Source organism: Lissotriton vulgaris, chromosome 3_1, assembly GCF_964263255.1.
Source record: "Lissotriton vulgaris chromosome 3_1, aLisVul1.2, whole genome shotgun sequence".
NCBI lineage: Eukaryota > Metazoa > Chordata > Amphibia > Caudata > Salamandridae > Lissotriton > Lissotriton vulgaris.
This window is the reverse complement of record NC_141689.1, coordinates 1,029,763,304-1,029,781,843: the sequence shown is the minus strand read 5'-3', so window position 1 is coordinate 1,029,781,843 and position 18,540 is coordinate 1,029,763,304. Positions and strand designations below refer to the sequence as shown.

Genomic DNA, 18,540 nt, shown 5'->3' with positions numbered 1-18,540 from the left:
ACTTGATGGGTTGTGAGCATGGGGTGTGTAGATGTGCACAGCAGGGGGAAGGCATGGCCAGTTAAGGTGATGCTTTTCCTTTGTAAAGGAATTTCTGCTGGCATCTTAGCCCAGGGTGTGCTGTCTGTGCACTTGTATAGATGTGTATTCCATACAAGTGCACAGACAGCAAACCCTGGGCTATGGCGCCAGCAGGAATTAATTTACAAAGGAAAAGCTTCACCTGCACTGGCCATCCCTTTCCCCCTGCTGTCTGTGCATTTGACCCACATTGATCTACACAGTGAGACCTTCGGGAGGGGCTGGATGCCAGGACACAGTGCTGCTGATCAGCCAGACTCCACAGTATAGTATCAGAAGAGCAGGCAGCAGTTTTTTGTGTAAGTTCCAGTAACTTTAATGCATTTTTCAGCACAGCATTACCTACTGCCTGCATATCTAGGTTACTGTGAATGTTGTTCTTGACTTACATACATAGAAACGTCAAAGAGGACAGTCCCCTCCAAATATGCAAATGTAGTGTAAGTTTGTAGTGTTTATTTTTTTGGGGGGTGCTAGTGGGTAATTTTAGAGTTCAGGATGGGTGTGGGTTTTAGGGTGCCAGTGAGTAATTTTATGGTTCAGGGTGGGTTACGGATTGGGGTGCCAGGGGGTAATTTTAGGGTTCTGAGCGGGTATGGGTTTTGGGATTCCAGGGGGCAATTTTAGGGTTCAGCGTTGGTATGTGTTTTGGTGTGCCCGGGGTAATTTTAGGGTTCAGGGCAGGGGTGGGTTTTGGGGTGTCAGGGGGCAATTTTAGGGTTCAGGGTGGGTATGGGTTATGGGGTGCCAGGGGTGAATTTATGGTTCAGGGTGGGTATGGGTTATGGGGTGCCGGGGGAATTTATGGTTCAGCATGGGTATGGGTTTTGGGGTGCCAGGAGTAATTTTAGGGTTTAGGGCAGGTGTGGGTTTTCGGATGTCAGGGGGCTATTTTAGGGTTCAGGGTGGGTATGAGGTGCCAGGGGACATTTTAGGGTTCAGCATGGGTATGTGTTTTGGTGTGCCAGGGGTAATTTTAGGTTTCAGGGCAGGTGTGGGTTTTGGGGTGTCAGGGGGCAATTTTAGGGTTCAGAGTGGGTATGGGTTATGGGTTGCCGGGGGGGAATTTATGGTTCAGCATGGGTATGGGGTTTGGGGTGCCAGGGGTAATTTTAAGGTACAGGGTAGGTGTGGGTTTTGGGGTGCCATGGGATTAATTTTAGGGTTCAGCGTGGGTATGTGTTTTATAGTGGAGGGGTAATTTTAGGGTTTAAGGCAGGTGTGGGTTTGGGATGTCAGGGGGCTATTTTAGGGTTCATGGTGGGTATGGGTTATGGGGTGCCAGATGGTAATTTATGGTTCAGCATGGGTATGGGTATGGGTTTTGGGGTGCCTGGGGTAATTTTAAGGTTCAGGGTGGGTTTGGGTTTTGGGGGGCAAGGGGGGATTTATGGTTCAGCATGGGTATGGTTTCTGGGGTGCCAGGGGTAATTTAAGGTTCAGGGCGGGTATGGGTTTTGGGGCTCCAGGGGGGTGATTTTAGGGTGTGGGGTGGGTATGGGTTTTGGGGTGCCGGGGAGGGATAATTTTAGGGATAGGATGGGTATGGGTTTTGGGGTGCCAGGGGTAATTATAGATTTCAGGGCGGGTATGGGTTTTAGGGTGTGAGGGGGTTAATTTTAGGGTTCAGCGTGGGTATGTGTTTTGGTGTGCCAGGGGTAATTTTAAGATTCAGGGTGAGTATGGGTATTGGGGGGCAATGCATCAAGCTAACAAAAATGTGTGCTTTAATTGCTGTCCTGTCCTGATTATCTGCCATCTTAGCTCCGCCCCATTGATTTACATTAGCCACGCCCCTTCATCTGCCATATTAGCCCCCCCCCCCCGAAATTAATACCTAGTTGCGCCCCTGGCAGCAATACAAGCGGGGCGGCCACAGCCTTCAATGCCAGGATAACCAAGGCGCAGCCCGTTCTCTCCCACCCTCCACCGCCTGGCACGGCTGCCGCCACCTCCAGCACACCAGGGCCGGCCAGTGCCCCATGGGTGAGAGAAAAAGGCCTCCAAGAGGGCCGGACACCGGCCCCACCCACACTCTCCCTCCACTACCCGGTATGGTAGCTGATAAAGGAATCGCTGCACCGATGATCTTCACAGGTCGCCCCGGCTCCGCCACCCGATATGGCGGCCTCTGCTCAAGGCTTCAGCCGGACCGCGGCCGCATTCTCGCCAGTCCCCAAGCGCGCCCCCGGACCGGCGCCAGGCAAGGACACCAGCGGCTGCCCTACCCCCAACAGGGAGCTGAGGGATCCAGGAGCGCCTCTGCACGCTTCCAAGTTCGCCGACTCACCGGGCGCCGCCTCTTTACCCCCACGGAACACAGGGGGCCAGCAAGGCCGGTCAGCTGCAGGGCTGGCTCTTGACCAAATTCGGACCACTGGAAGGGACGGCAGCCGGAGCACCAGGTGTTCACCGGGGCACAGTGCAGGCACAACTTTGTCGCCCAGAGGTCGCAGGGACGCCCCTGAGGGCCAACACGGGGGACCAGACAGCCTCAAGAACAGCCCGGTGCTTCAGGACCCAGGGCAGGCAGGTAGAAACGGTGGATTACTGCCAGAGAGCACAGGATGCGAGGCGGATGACGGAGGGGTCGGGGAACACTCCTAGAGTGCGACCGCCATCTCGACGCCTCAGGCCACACCCCTTCATACTCAGGTGAAGACATCTTACTTACAAGATGATTATCTTTCCTCTAAGATGTTGCTGTATTTTTAATCTGCAATATTCTTTCCTTTATCTATATAAATACTAATCGAACAGTGATTCCTCCCCCATTTTTGCTTGTAATTCTCCCTCACCTCCACTTCCTCAAGAACCAGGAGATAAGTCTTTCCAGTATGTGATTTTACCTTTCACCGAATAAATGGTTCCTTTGATATAGAAATCTGTTAATGCCCTCCTCTGAAAAGCATTACCTTTTACATCCTGACTCAAAGGGTATGTCATGTTGAAATTGAGGCTGTTTCCTTTGCCTTTTAAAGACTCAGCAGAAGTGTCAAATTACTTTTTACTAGCATCTGGATGACCCTCTCTCATTTCTCCTGCCTAAACTGAAGTGTATTATCCTGTTGCATAGACTGCTCATCATGTGTCCCCATTAGGCTTGCTTGGGTACCCGGTTGGGAAGTTGTTCTTGCAAACTTTTCACTGGACGATTACTGTTACCATTTAGCCACAAAGTGTAGAGCTAGTGTCTAAAGTACTGAAGTCTTGTTATAGGCAAATGCAAGGGGGTCCTTGCATGACTGAAATGTTCTATAGAACAAAAGCAGAAGTACCTATGGAATTCTTCCCATGAAGCTACATTGAAATAAGAATTAAGCAGTTGTGAAGGCATTAGGGTTATGAAGCCTGTAGGGTGGGCTGGACTAAGCGTAGTACCAGCAGTTGCAAGTGGTAGCCGTTTATTCTAGTGTAGCCACTGGATCTTATTCCACCAAGAACCTGTTCTAGTACCTTACCAGTCTGTGTGTGTTCTTTAATGTATTTACTTTACTGACATATTGGCATTTTAACTTCTGTTTTATGGCTTTTTAGGTTGCGCCTACATACTGCTTATAGCTGTTTTTGAAGAAATATTGTGTACGATACCAATACTCAAAATGAGATTTGTGTCAGCCCGTTCCTCATCATTTGTTGGTTTCTTGTCAATCTCATCTGCTTGCTTCTTATTCAGTAGCTTTCTTTCCTCTTCTGTTTGACCCTCTCCTGGAGCATAGGTTCTATACCTGCCTTTGATTGAATGATGCAGGAACCTCCTGCTCTGTTTTTGTGAATGAAGGGGCTTTTTGCGTGCAAGAGTGAAGTATAGTTGTCTGGTCGGCTGGTGAAAGTGTATGGGGCTGCTGAGTTACATTTGTCCAATGTTGTGGAGTGCGTTGTATGCGTGAATTAGGAGTGTGAATTGCCTGTGTTTCTGAATGGAGATCCAGTGGAGCTCTTAGAGGTGCAGTCCGATGTGGGTGCGTGGGAGGTCCAGCATGAATCTAGCTGGAGCGTTCTGGATGGTTTGGATGCTTTGCAGGAGTTGATTGGAGATGGTCCATCTGTTGTTCTCTGGCAGCCACTGGAAGATCTTGCATAGCATGTGTAAGAAGTGGAATCAAGAGATGCTTACTGCATCGATTTGCTACATCATGGAGAGTTTGTCATCTAGGATGATTCCTAGGTTTCTTGTGTGGTTAGTGGGTGTTGGTCCTAGTTCCGATGGCCACCAGGTGTAGTCCCATGGGAAGGTTTTGTTTCTGAAGATCTTCCGGCAGTTTGTTCTCATCCATTCTAAAACTATGACCATGCAGTTTGTGAAGTTGGTTGTCTTGTTTGTCTGGTGACTTGGGTGTCATTGGCATATGAGATAACGGAGATGCTTTGGATCAGATCATTTTGGCTAGTGTGGTCATGTAGACGTTGAACAGGGTGGGGCTGAGGGATGCTTCCTGCGGTACTCCAAAGATCTATATCTTGAACTCGCCAGCTTCGTTCAACCAACCACGCCCTCGCCGCCGTCCCCCGCATCCGAAGAGCCACCACAGGAGGAAGATCCTTCTCCTACTTCGCCGCCAAGACGTGGAACTCCCTCCCGACCCACCTCCGCCTGACCCAAGACCACCTCGCCTTCAGGAAGCAGCTCAAGACATGGCTGTTCGAGCAGTAGCGGACCCCCCCTCCCCAAGCGCCTTGAGACCCTCCGGGTGAGTAGAGCGCTATATAAATGCTGTGATTGATTGATTGAACTCTGATGTGAATGGTGGCATTATAACTCTTTGGGTTATTCCATTAATGAGGAAGAAGGAGCAGATCCATTGAAAGCAGCTTCTTGGATGCATATGTTGTGAAGTCTTCTGATCGGAGTGTTGTGGAAGATGGTGTCAAAGCCTGCAGACAGATTGAGTAATGAGGGCTTCTGTTTCACCATAGTCCAGCGTGGTCCTGATGGTGTCAGTGGCTGCGATGAGTAATGTTTTGGTGCTGTGGTTTTTCCTAAAACCTGATTGGGTGTTGTCCAGTAGGTGGTGGAGCTCAAGGTGGGTTGAGAGTTGCTTTCAGATGGCCTTCTCCATCACTTTGGCTGGGTGTGGGAGCATGGATATTGGGCTGTATTTGCATACTTGGTTCGGGTCGACTGATGGTTTTTTGATTTCTGTGCATTTCCAGTTGTCCGGGAATGTGGACGTTATGGAAGTCATGATGTGGGAGAGGGAGGTGCTGAAATGTGATGTTCCCAGTAGTAGATTTGGTGGGGGCATAGGTCCGTGGGGGCCCTGAGTGGATGGTCCTCATGTTCGATGTGTCCATTCAGTCAAGTGGTTGTCTCGGTTGTGGTGGGTAGGTTGGCGATGACATCACCAGGGTCTGGTTGGTGTGGGAAGTTGCTGTATATGTTAGTGGTTTTAAAGTGGAAGAAGTTTGATAGGCTGTTGTAGAGTTCTTGGGAAAGGGAGATGTTGTTGACTGTTGCGGAAGGTATGGAAAAGTCCTTTATAATTGAAAAAATCTCATTGTTGCTGTTGGACCTTACTTCGATACTTTCAGCTAGTGGGCGTTTCTTGGTGTCTCATAGTTGCTAATGATAACATCTGAGAACAGCCTTGTAGGGATCTGTCTGTGATTTTATGGCTGGTTCTCTTTTCCTCTCTAGTTGTTTACAGTTTCTGTTTGATACTTTGTGTCCCTCTGATTTCCAGCAAGCTTGTTTGTTGGATCTTTTTAGGTCTCCCCTGAGCCAGCGGATGTGCTGCTCTGGCGAAACGTTTAGTAAGTGGGCTTCAAAAAGCTCACCACATGCTTTTTGTGGGGCCTACTATTGTGCGGTTACACCCACAGTTACGAGCACAGGCGCCATCTGGCTTTCCTGTTTCGTCATGGCTCATTAAGCGCATCGCTCGCGGGCACCCTTAAAGCCCGCATTCACTTTCACTGCTGCGTCACTTTCACGGCCGCGCGGCCAATGCTTGTTAATGTTGATTTTCCTTATATATAAAGAAACGTTGCCTGCGCAAGCTCACATTCAACATTTTCCATACCTTGTAAAAAACACCTATGCCCATGTTTACTTTTGATTTCCCGGATATAAAAACACACATTGCCAGCAGCAAGCTCAAATTCAATGTCTTCCATACCTTGTAAAACACTTGTGCAACGTGTCTTTACAAGTTTAAAACTGTTTTAATCTGCAGTCATGGGACAAATTATCAGATCTTTATTTCACTAATGGGGCCCACTTTGAGTTTGGTGCCCAAGCCTATTTGCTGTCCCCATCCGACACTGCTTGCCAGTGTCCAATTCCATTGCTCACTCCAACCACATGGGGTACCATCTGAGCTGCCTATGCTCCCCTGTCGACTCCTCATGAACAACAGACTCCGAAATCCTAGCTCACCCCGGAGACAGAATGTCAGGGCACAGTGTCAATAAGTTCTCATTCGCATCATGAGTAAATCGTTGACTCCCAGTCCCATCCCAGTCCAAGCTGGGTGCTACAAAACAAATCCAGGAGGCTGCCTTTTCAGACAGCTTGTGTGAACTCCACAACCAATCAGGACGTTTGAATTCAGCGTGACGCACAAGCATTGGCTGACGTGACTCTGGTGCTCTAATACTAGGTCACCTTGCAATTATCAGTACCTCCCACTCAGAGAAGGCTCACAGAATTAGTTCAGAGGGGCGGTGTGGCTGTTAGCGCTTTATTCCTGTACTTGCACTAATCATTACGGGCTATTGCTTTTCAGCTTATGTTGTGGCTTATCTTTCATTTTTTTTTGCATTTCGTGTTTTCTTTCGTGCTTGTGCTTTGTGAATATTTGTGGCCATATTCACGTTTCCCATATCTTTACCTCAGCTATGTCGTTTTCTAAATGAATGCATATTTGTTCGATGCTCATTGTCGTCGGTACTTCCCTCTTATGCTGTCAGTGCGCACGACATGGAGACAAACTGGTTGAAGAGTGAACATGCAATGACACATCGCAGGCATTTTCAATGCGTGCTGACTAATATGTTGCGTGTGATTATGAGACACTGTTTGTCTTGCTTACTTAAAATGATTTATTCCATACAAATACGATCAGGTATTATCTATCTAGGAATTTTGTGCAACGCGTATAAGAACCAGCGGGTCTCACATAAGAACAATTTCGTTATGCAAAAAAACATTTTGTATAAGAATGTTTTCACATAAGGATCGTTACGTATTGCATAACAGCAGTTTAACTATAGACGGTTTGCGTCCAAATTTACACAAGAACATTCTCACATTGCATATTTGCATGTTACACAAGACTGTTTCACCATCAAATTCATGGAAGTAACAGTTCAACGAGACGTTGTCAGGAATTGCACTGCATTGACACAATACACACATCAGCGCTACATAAAATGATTTAATAAATAACGTTTGTTTCAGATTATCAGAAGATTGATAGTAAAATGAACCAGTATGATCAAACATATAAGTCTAGTAGTGCATGATGTGTGTGTGTGTGTATATATATATATATATATATATATATATATATATATATAATATATATATATTGCATTTTAAAACATGCTTGCAAATCCTTTCCATTATGCGATCTGTGTACAATAATAAACAACTGAAATCGGCTGCATGTGCTGTATTTTTTTTCTTAATATGACCCAGATCTTTGTACAAATTCCAAAGGGAGTACTCTCTAGACAGTAGGGCCATAGTAACTCTTTTTGAATATGACCCCCCCCCCCTAAAATTATTCTATTCATGTTTTGCTCAGTCTAAAAATCTGTTATGTGCATAGTGCTTTCAAGTTATCACTCACAAATTCTTCTGTTAGTATTTGGAACTTTAAATTGGCTGAAGATTCTAAACATGATGTAAAATGAGGTGAAGATGCTGGTTAACCTTCAGATCAACAGACCAGGCAACCTCATGATTTTTGCATTTTCTGTCAAAGCTTACACGTTTTCTTATTTGTGCGCTGCTGTTGACAATCCCACTTCATAATACATCAACTCAGTTCATTTCTGGGAGTTTGACACATGCCATGATTTTGAGTTGGTTGGTAGTGGTAAATTTTCAATTTCTGGAGAAAATGTGAAATCTGGCGTGAAATTTACCAGCTTAGTTTTCCTACAAATGTAACGCTTCCTCCACTTTAAGAAGTTTTTTCTTTATCAACCACCTGTAAGTTAAACCCTTCGTCCAGTGACAGGGTTCAGTGTAATCTCCACATTGTGCCTGTGGTAGAGTGTTGGTCCCTAACTTACTTTAGTTTATCATCATACCGAGGTTCATAAAATAGTTGACTTTCTTTTGGACAATATGATTGTTCACTTTTACTCAAGGTGTATTCACATTTTATAAATACTTATTTAATATAGCATAGCAAATAGCCACATGATTATTATGAATAAAAGGTACTGTTTTTAGCAATCCATCAAAGGGTGTGCATATCACCCTTCTATGAAACATGTTTAAAAAATTGACTTTCCACGTTGAAAGCAAATCTTACTGCATTGTTTGCTCAAGCTTACGTCCTAATATTTCATAGGGCCTACTGGACTTTACATTGTGCATAGGCTAGAATTTCCCAGTTACGCATGCTTGAATTGACATGAAGAAAGAGGAGACATTATATGCAAGTTGTAAAATGTCCATACATTAGTGGGTCTGCATCAAATATATATGGTCCTGGGCATTGCAGCTCTAGGGAATAAGAAATTAGCTGATAGGATCGCTGTACTAAGATATAAGCTTGTTTGTTTATTAACGTGAGTGACTAGCCTCCTTAGTTTCACAATGTCTACTGATTACCAGATATTATTCACACATACTTTAAAAAAAAATAATTAAAGCAGCTTGCTGTAATGCCTATTCACTTACTGGTTCTGATCTTGGCAGCATAGATATTTTTATTTTATATGATTGTGGGTAACTATAATAACAAGCATTGACATAGCCAATAGGTCTCGCCTTTGGGACCTTATAAGTGTTTAACCATGCAACAGTTAATGTTGTTGCACCAAGGATATTGTGCTGCATAACTAAATACTTATAAGGTCCCAAATGCGAGACCTATTGGCTATGCCAATGCTTGTTTTCCAGTTAGGTTTCCTCAGTGTGAGGGAATCTGCACAGTTCCAGGTCCAGTTAGTGAAGTTTATGATATCCTATTTAAAAGTCATTTGTGGGGTTAGGTTGATCAGTGGGTGTGTTGACTCGCAGTGTGTTGATCTGGAAGTTGGTGCTGGAGTCAAGGCTAGCTTTAGCTCTGGGAGCGCCTAGTGCGTCAAACTTTTTTGGCGCCCCCTCCCAAAGGACCTCCTTCTCGGATTCTCTCACTACCACCCAGCAAAAGTGCCCCTAATCTCTCCATAACCACTCTCTCAAATACATTTCATTTGTTGTAAAGCACTGGTAAAGGCTGGCATTACTAATCCACTCAGGCATCCACCTAAACTACCCATGTGTTCTTTGAGGCTGGCATATGATACCCTTTGCACTACTTTATGGCGAGTCAAAACTGCCACTAGACAAACCTCCGATCTCTCTCTCTCTCTCTCTCTCTCTCTCTCTCTCTCTCTCTCTAGCAGGAACATTATCATGACATTTGTATTGCTGCCTGACAGCGGAATGCACAAGGAGCTATGTAGTAGGAGCTTTTAAAAATTATTTTATTGCTAAACACAGCCTCCGCAAAGTTAGTTCCCCTTCCAGGTCAGCCCCCGGTGTGGCTGCACCTGTTGCACCGCCGTAAAGCTGACCCTGTACAGAGTGGCCAGGCCATGTGAATGGCATGGTAGCGCTGTAGTTGCTGTAGCTGGTGATGAAGATGGTGTCCAGAAGTTAGTGGAGATTGAAGTGCATGTGTTCCATAAATGGTGTGTCTTTTTCCGCTGATGTCGTATATTTGATAGATTCCTTAAAGATGATTGCGAGTCCTCCTCAGGCTTGTGGTTTCAGTCCTGTCATGCAATCTTGTAGCCTGCTGGGATTGCTGCAGTGATGCTGGATTCAGATGTGAAGTTGAGAAAGGATTGTGTGATGAAGAGGAGGTCCGGTGCACCACTGCTCAGTAGGTCCCCGATTTCAGTTGTGTGTTAGTTGCGCCATTGTGTGTTGACTAGCATGCATGCATGCCTACGAGCGAGTGTTGTTGGATTGAGGTGTAAGTGGCTTGATTTGTTTATGCATGTGTTTGTGTGTGTGTCAAGGCTGCAGTAGGGCCGGCAGTGGGTGCAGGTGAAAGCTCCTACCATGTTGCTGGTGTGATTTGGTAGCAGCGGGACAAGCGGCATCCCAGGTCGAGGGATTGAAGGAGAGCTGTGGAGCATTGCTGGAGGGTAGTTGGACCAGGGTTCAGGGTGCTGAGCACGGTCCAGGCGTGGACAGGTGCAGATGAGCTAGGCTTTGGAGTGCTTTTGGTGCGGTCATGCAGCAGCCGCCATTAAGTAGGTCCTGGGAGGGGAGAGAAGCGCAGGTAGGTGGTGGGTGGGGCTTTAGACGAGCTGAAAGAAGAGGCAGGAAGGTAAGTAGGTAAGGAGCGTAGGAGCGAGAGGCTGTAAAATGAACTGAAAGGCAGAGATGACTGCAGGGAGCGCGATGAGGAGCCACAAACGAGAAAAGGCTCAAAAGAGAGAATGTACAAGAGACACACACACACAAGAGAAATGCTCAAAAGAGAACTACTAAAAAGAGTAACGTCACAAAGGAGAAAAGGGACGAGTGGAGAGAAAATGGTAAAAGAGAAAAGTGAAAAGGCATAAAAGAGAAATGGCACGAGAGTGGAAAGAAAGTGGTCAACAGATTGAAAGAGAGAGAACAGATTAGTTAGTGATATTTGAGAATAAACTGGGGTGAGAGCAGAGGGAGCGAGGCGGGAGCATTGAGGTGAAAAGACTGGTTCAAAAGGGCCTAGGATTGGTCAGGGGACCAGTCACAGGTAAGTAGGAGGGGGGCTTTCAGGGAAGCTGGGCCCAAGCAGTTGCTATTGAAATTCTGTTAAGAGCTTTGTGTGTGAAAGTTCTGCTAATGCTTTTTTGTTTAAGAAATGCATTCTGTTTGTCTTTATGGTAGATGAAGATAATTCACTCTTCGCCCTTGCAAGTTCATTTGTTTTACATTGCTCTTGATAACATGTTTTTGGATTTACAGCCTTGTTGGCCACAAACAAAAGATATGCAAACTACTCAAACTTTGTTTCAGATGCACTAGAAATATATTGTAGAAGTAGCACTAAATATTATGTTTCTGTTTATGCTAATAACGCTTGAGGGTACAGCTTAACTCTGCTAATTCAGCCTGTTCCGCTAAGGAGTCCTACTCCCAGCTTCCCTATTGTCTTAAGTGTTTGCTTCTTTATAGGATTTCCTTTCTAGGAGAAAAACTCTCAAAATGTTCAACTATTACCAAACACTCTGCCTTAGAAAAAGCTGATCCTATTCGCTTTGCAAGTACATGGTGAAAAAGCGAGCCTGTAGGCCTTATCACTGCTTGCTGTTTAAGGAATAAGGCCTACCTTTGTTTTGTCAACAAAATTGAGGACACCAGTCATGCATCAAAAGTTTACTTTAGAAAAGCCTGGTTATAAATTATGAATGTAGACCTAATCATTTTCAGACTAGCTCGTTCCTGTTGACCTAAATAGCCAAGATAGTCCTAGCACTATGAAGTTCTTTTAGGAGTGGTTAGACATGCTTTGTTTGTGGTGCTGTGATATAATTTACAGACTATGCTGATTACATTTAACACCTTAGCTGCTTTGCAAATATCCCTCCCCAGTGCTGCGCTGTCCATTAGAACTAGTGCTGAATGGACGTCCAATGGTGGTGCGCAGCACTGGGGAGGTAGCGCTCGTGACGACCGTTGGCCGTCAGCAGCGCTTAAGAGGTTAAATATTGAAATCCAATAACGGGGGAGCATTGAACATTGATTATTGTGCATATTGCCCTAGCTAGTGACATCTGGTTGGTTTATTTGTACATGTCTTTTTCTCTTGTTTATTGACATACATTTTCGTTTCTTTCTTGTACATAGAGCAACCAGGAACAGGTGCTTCTCCAGGGAGAAGATCGCTTGTACTTGAATTGCGGAGATGCAACGCAAGCCCAGAATCCCAGGTGCTCCCTGGCACACTCTGAACACAAGAGCAACAGGGAAAGGGGCTCCTTTTTGGATGGCAGCGTCGACTCTCAGGGTTTAAGCACTTTACTTGGGCACCGGCATTGGCATGTTGTTCAGGTAAATATGTATTCAGTGTGGAAATTAATACAAATATCCAATTGCTTTTCTTTTACCCAGGTTTTGTGAAAATTATCAATGGGTCTTGATTCCGTTAAATATTTGGAATGGTGTGGTCAATAAATTTAGCAAATCAAGCTAGGCGCACCCATCTTTAGGGTCTCAAGTTAAAGGGCTCGAAGAAGTCTGTGAGTAGTTGAATTTCAGTATAATTTAGGGCCTAGATAGATGTTAAAAACCACCTTCTTAACCAATATAATTATTGTAGGATAAATTAGTTACATCAGGAGGCGGAAGGATGAAATATGGAGATCCCTTTTTCTACCAGTCCAGTTACCATTATATGCAGTCAAACCTAGGTTTTAGCCAGTGGTTGCCTATCTGACTAAACTTCAAGGCTGCAACACTCAGTACACCACCCATTTTGGGCATGATTTTTGTTTTGGCACATTGAAAAATAATCCATTGAAAGAATAACCGAAGTGTGCCGACAATGCTTGGTTGCATGCAAGCAATACAAGATAACAGTTCAACTGCCTGTGACCTAACCTTGAGATAGGATCATATGAAATCCAGGACAGCACTTACGTGATCAGCCTTCTTTTGGTAACTCAGTGGAGTAGTTTGTGGTGTCAAAGGTAATATTTGTCAAGTAAATTCAGGGCAATGACAAAGTTGGCATCCGTCACCAGTAATAGACTGTCTGAAAAGTGTCATAAAGTTTAAAACTGATCCATACCATCAGATGCTTCATTGAAGTAAAGTTTGTGCTGCAACAACTTGCATAAGGTCTTTAGAATTGACAGGAAGCGATTGGGCAATAGTGGGAAGGATCCTCACAGTTCAGCTGTAGGTTTCACCAAAATAAGTGTAATGACACCCTCTTCAAGTATTTCTGGCACATCTTCCATAAAAAGCAATTAATTTGCTGAATACAGTAAAGAAGCAATGCATTTACTTCCTCAAGTAAGTACTAAGATAATATAAAAGTGAAAAGAGCAAACCGATATCACTGACAAACATGAGGATGGTAGAACTGTGGCAGTGAGTGAGCAGACCTATGGCCATGAATGAAAGTGTTTGTAATTTTTGTTTTTCTGGCTGTAGTTGTCTGAAGTATCTGCTTGCAAACAATCTAAATATCCCTATGTTGATTTGGGATCTGAATTACAATACCGAAGTCTCTCCTTAAATTGCACCAGCCTATTCAAAAATATATATATATCCTGTACTTTGACTTGAGACCAGAGTCATAATCGTGATGTCTCTTTCTGTATTCTCGGTGGGAATTGCTGAAGTTTTCAGCTCTGCTAGATGTAATTTAATTTTAGTTCATATTTTTTAGACCACACTGCTACAGGCAGCAGGAAGGGGTTCTCCTTGCCATACAGAATGATAAAAAAAGAGGCGCCTGTAATGGAATCTTTCATAGGTTCACATTCTTGAGTTATTCCCCATTGTAAGACTGAAAGCACTTAGTAAAAAGGTTGAACACAAGTGTGGACAACACATAATAACCATTAATATTACAACTCATGCATCCTATCCTCATTATATGACCTGGGTTGAAGCCAGTGAGGTAAAGAGGCTTTGTATTCCCCTCTCCGTCCCAGCTCAGATTTCTTCCATGGGTCAAGTGAAGGCAATTCTCCAAAGCTCTGCTCTTTTGGGAAGAAAATCTTCAAATTTAATTTTCCTCCTTCGGATAACTTCAACTGAATACCATTCAGATAACTTCAACTGACTACCGTTCAGATAAAGTTTGTTTACAAACTTTTCTTTTCTCAGGGACTGTTTCTCCTATATTCACAATTCAAGGTGCAGGATGAAGAGTCCCTCTTATCCTGCTCCTGTGTAGCTTGGGCTTAGAAGGAATTTATCTTTATTCCAATGTGACTGAGCCCAACTTTTGGAGTTTTATTGGAAAAAACATGGTGAAAGTACAAGCAGTATTTTCCTGTACATGTGGAATTTCTGCAAAGAACTATTAAGCCCAGCAATTTTGAAAAGTCTTAAACAGAGACTTTTGGCCTTAGGTAGACTTTTCCTTGCGTTTGGTCGCAAATATGAAAATGTTAATTATTAAAGTAAAGGGATGTGAGATGTTTGCCCACAAAAAAGCATGACACATCATTCAAAAATTGTCAAATGTTTCTTTTTTGGGGGAGTGCAGAAAGCCACCCCTTGGCTCATATAAAAAAAAAACCTATGGCACAGCATGATAATTTTCTACCTAACAATGCAGAATTTGGCAAGTTAAAACTCTACCCCCTGCTGCTTCGGAAAGGGGGAATGCACCCTCAAGCTAGTCATCAGATAGGTATTCGCAGTGTAGATTGTCCGAATTTTAATAGGCCGATCAGTTGTACAGGTCACATAAACAGTACCATCAGATTGCTGGACTAGTGCTCCATGTTATTACCACATACTGTTCCTGACTAACAGCATTCCCATCAACCAACCACAAGGACCGAGGAGGACCATGCGACTAGTTTCTCCCAAGCCTTACCTATGGGCCATGAAGACACACAAAAATAAATCTGGCCTTGCTCAAGGGCCTTGAAGGATAGTGCATATCCCCTCATTTTTGGAATTTGACAAGTTATTGGGAGCCAGCAACAATGCATTGCCCTTCGAGGCTTACTCCCGTCTCGGTCATGTCTCTCCACCTTACCTCGGCGGTAATGGAACGGACCCCATTCTGCTATTTTCCTCGCTGCCACGCAAATTGTCCTCTCACTGATCTCCTTCAGGTATGCAATTTATACTTTCTCCTGACCATACCTAGGATGGTTGCAATGCTTCCTGCTCTTTTCCCTCCAAAAAGACCCTTCGAGACAGTCTGGCTCAGCCACTGGCAATGTCGCGTAGGGGCAGAGATGACATCCCTGACCTGTTCTGCCCAGAGAACATCGAGAGGAAGTACCATTAACAGCCCTTTGCCATGGACGATGAAGTCTTCCCCCGATGAGAGCTCCGAATTGGAGATGGACTCCCCCCCTCATCACCGCTTTCTAGCAGAGCAGCCTTCTGCCAAGGGGAATCCAGTTTCTTTGGAATGCCAGAGACAGACCACTGGGCCAACACTGCCTTCGTGACATGGTTAGCATTGATAGTCTTCGGTTGTACTGCCCATTTCTGGCTCAGCACCAAAGAAATCAGTGAGACCGGCTAGCTCAGCGCAGACCACATCTACGCCAGTTCGATCTTCAGGGCCGACCACTTCTGCCCCAGTTCGATCTTCAGGGCCGACCACTTCTGCCCCAGCGCTGAGACCTAAGGCACCTTCAGAGCCGAAACCCTCAGTGTCGACCAGCAAATCCGACCTTGGCTCCGGCACTTTGGAACCGATTCTCCACAAACTACAAGAGGAAACACTTGGTCATTCATCTCACATGGGCTGTATCTTTGCCCTCCCTTCGTGGACTGCAGCTGCTCAACCCTCTAATCATCAGCTGTCCTTCGAGGTAGAATCAGACCTTCAAATACCACCGAAGCAGCCGGACAAGGGAGACAAGGCTACCAGCCCATTACCTTTCACACATACATCACATATACCCTACCAGTGAAGTAGTGTGGCTCACTGGTTAGAGGCGGCAGACCCGAGAGCAGAGGACGGCCCGGGACCAGGGTTCGATTCCCGGCGCGGCAGGTTTCTGGACCAGGGTCAGCGGACTCGATAAGATAATTCTCTCGCCTCGGTGCCCACTCTGATCAGCGATCACACTCGGCAACTCTGGGCATTAGCTTGCCTCATCTTCACTAACGGCCCCACCAGACCGCCTGGGGATGCCTGGCCTCACCCTGGAGATACCCATTAAGGGACCATCTCTCAGGGAAGCCAGGAAGGGTTTCGCAGCGGTCGAAGCGCCTTGGGACCCTACGGGTAAGTAGTGCGCTATATAAATGTCAATACATTTACATTTACATTTACATTCCAGCCCCTCCCCTTCGGGCGATTCCATGTCCTATCAAGAACTTATTGGTAAGGCCATATCCTTCCATAAGGTGGATCTTCATACAGAGTCTTTTTAGGAGGACTTCCTCTTTGAAACCCTCTCCTCCAACTACCGCTTAACCCAATGCTTTCCCAAGCTCAAAGGCATGCCCCGCCACACGACTCGCATCTTTCAAGACCCCATCCTTGCTAGGGTCATAACTCCCAATGTTGGACAAAAAGTAGAAGGCCTCCCCTACTGACCTCATTTACATTTGTGGGCAGCTCCCACCTAACTCTCTCATTGTCATTACTTCCTGTAAGAGAGCCAATTCTCAGGCTACCGGTGATGCCCCTCGACCAGACAAGGAGAATAAGCACATAGATGCTGTGGAAGAGGGTGGCCTCACAATCAGCCAATCATTGGCGGATTGCTAACTCAATTGACCTACTCTCCAGATATGACCGCGCCCACTGGGATTAGATGGAGGAGCTCCTACAGCATCTCCTAGAGAAGTACAGGAAAAGGAGTTGTGATATTTTTTCTGAGGGGAAACAAATCTCTAATACCGCTATCCACTGCGCTGTAGATGCCATGGACACACTCGCCAGAGGATTGAACTCTAGCTTCCACCTGTGCAGTTATGCCTGGCTCAATAATTACGGCTTCAAGCTCAAGGTCCTATAGAACCTCTATCAGATGCTGTTTGATAGTCAGCATCTATTTGGCCAGCAAGTAGACCAAACTTTCGAGAAAATTAAAAAAGATACAGAGACAGCAAAGTCTATGGGCGCAGTTCAAACACCTGCACCTCGCTGCTCCTTTTGTCACACATTTATCCATGGAGGCTCAAAGACCACCTCCCCGGATGCCTCCACATCCTACCTACTTCCACACCCTCTCTCAGAGGCTAATTCAGAAGATCCTACAGAGGCAACAATTCAAAAGGCAGAGGAGCTGCCACCTCACCAAACTCTGACTTGCCTCTCATACCCCGATTACACAACACCTGTTGGGGCGTCTTTAACTGTGCTTCCCCATTTAGAGGAACGTCGCCTCTGTCCAGTGGGTGTTGGACATTATCTTACATGGTTATTACCTAGAGCTTCTTTCCACGCCTCCCACCAATCCACCTCGCAAACACAAACTCTCTCCGAAACACCAAAGGCTATTCAGAGAAAAGGTCAAAGCCCTACTTCTCAAGGCGTCTTTGGAACCCATCCCCCATCATCACCAGGGCACTGGAGTATACTCTCTGTACACTCTATGTACTGCCTAATTTACAAAAAGGACATTTCCCTCTGACCCATTTTAGACCTCAGGCCCCTCGACAAATACATTCTCCCAAAACACTTACAAATGGTTACTCTTCGAGATGTTATTCTGCTTCTTCAGTAAGGTGACTTGATTGCTCTGGACCTGAAGGACCCCTATTTCTGCATACCAATATGCCCGGCTCATCGCCAATATCACAGGTTTGTGGTCAGCAGAAAGCGTTAGCAGTTCAAAGTGCTCCATCCCTTGTGTTCACGAAGTGTCGTGCTGTCGTGGCTGCGCAGACAGGGTGTTCATGTCTTCCCACTACCTGGATGACTGCCTAATCAAAAGTGCCCCACAGCAGTAATGCTGCAAACACACTCAGATTACCAAAAACCTCCTATATGACCTAGGATTTACCATTATTTACTTTACTTTATTTGTGGATTTATATAGCGCAACGAATCATCCCCAAAGGGATCTCTCGGTGCTTCGAGGAGAAGGTCATACTGGGCACATGCATCTAAAAGAGCCATGTCTTTAGAAGTTTCTTGAACATGGTGATCTCGTTACAGGCTCTGATGTTCTGTGGTAGTTTATTCCAGTGGCTGGCTGCTCGATGGGCAAAGGCTCTGCCACCCATCCTTACCTTATGTATTCTGTGGGAGCACAGGAGGTTCGCATCACCAGATCTTAGTTGTTGCACAGGCTGGTACCAGCTAATTTTATTTCTGAAGTACGCCGGGCCTCTACCTTGTAATGATCTGAAAGCCACACAGAGCATCTTGAAGATGTCACGCTTCCAAACTGGGAGCCAGTGTAGTTGATTCAACAAGAGAGCCGAGGGCGTCCGTGCAGGTTTGTTAAGGGCAAGACTGGCTGCAGTGTTCTGCACCACCTGGAGCCTTGATAGAAGATCCTCCCTCGTCCCCACCAGCAAAGAGTTACCGTAGTCCAGCCGACTCACCAGGAGTGACTGGGTAAGGATTTTTCTCGCTGACAAGGGAACCCAGGGGAAGACCTTCCTAAGCATCTTCGTGGTGCCAA

At 45.6% G+C, this 18,540-nt stretch overlaps 1 protein-coding gene across 2 annotated transcripts in view; it reads left to right on the top strand.

Moving 5' to 3' along the window:
* The window catches only part of RIC1 (RIC1 partner of RAB6A GEF complex), a 979,735-nt gene that overhangs the window by 658,526 nt on the left and 302,669 nt on the right, over nt 1-18,540 (top strand). For both annotated transcript variants that reach the window (XM_086961422.1, XM_086961421.1), the window contains exon 12: nt 12,095-12,298. In XM_086961422.1, the coding sequence (XP_086817548.1) occupies nt 12,095-12,298 (204 nt within the window). The remainder of the gene's footprint in view (nt 1-12,094; nt 12,299-18,540) is intronic.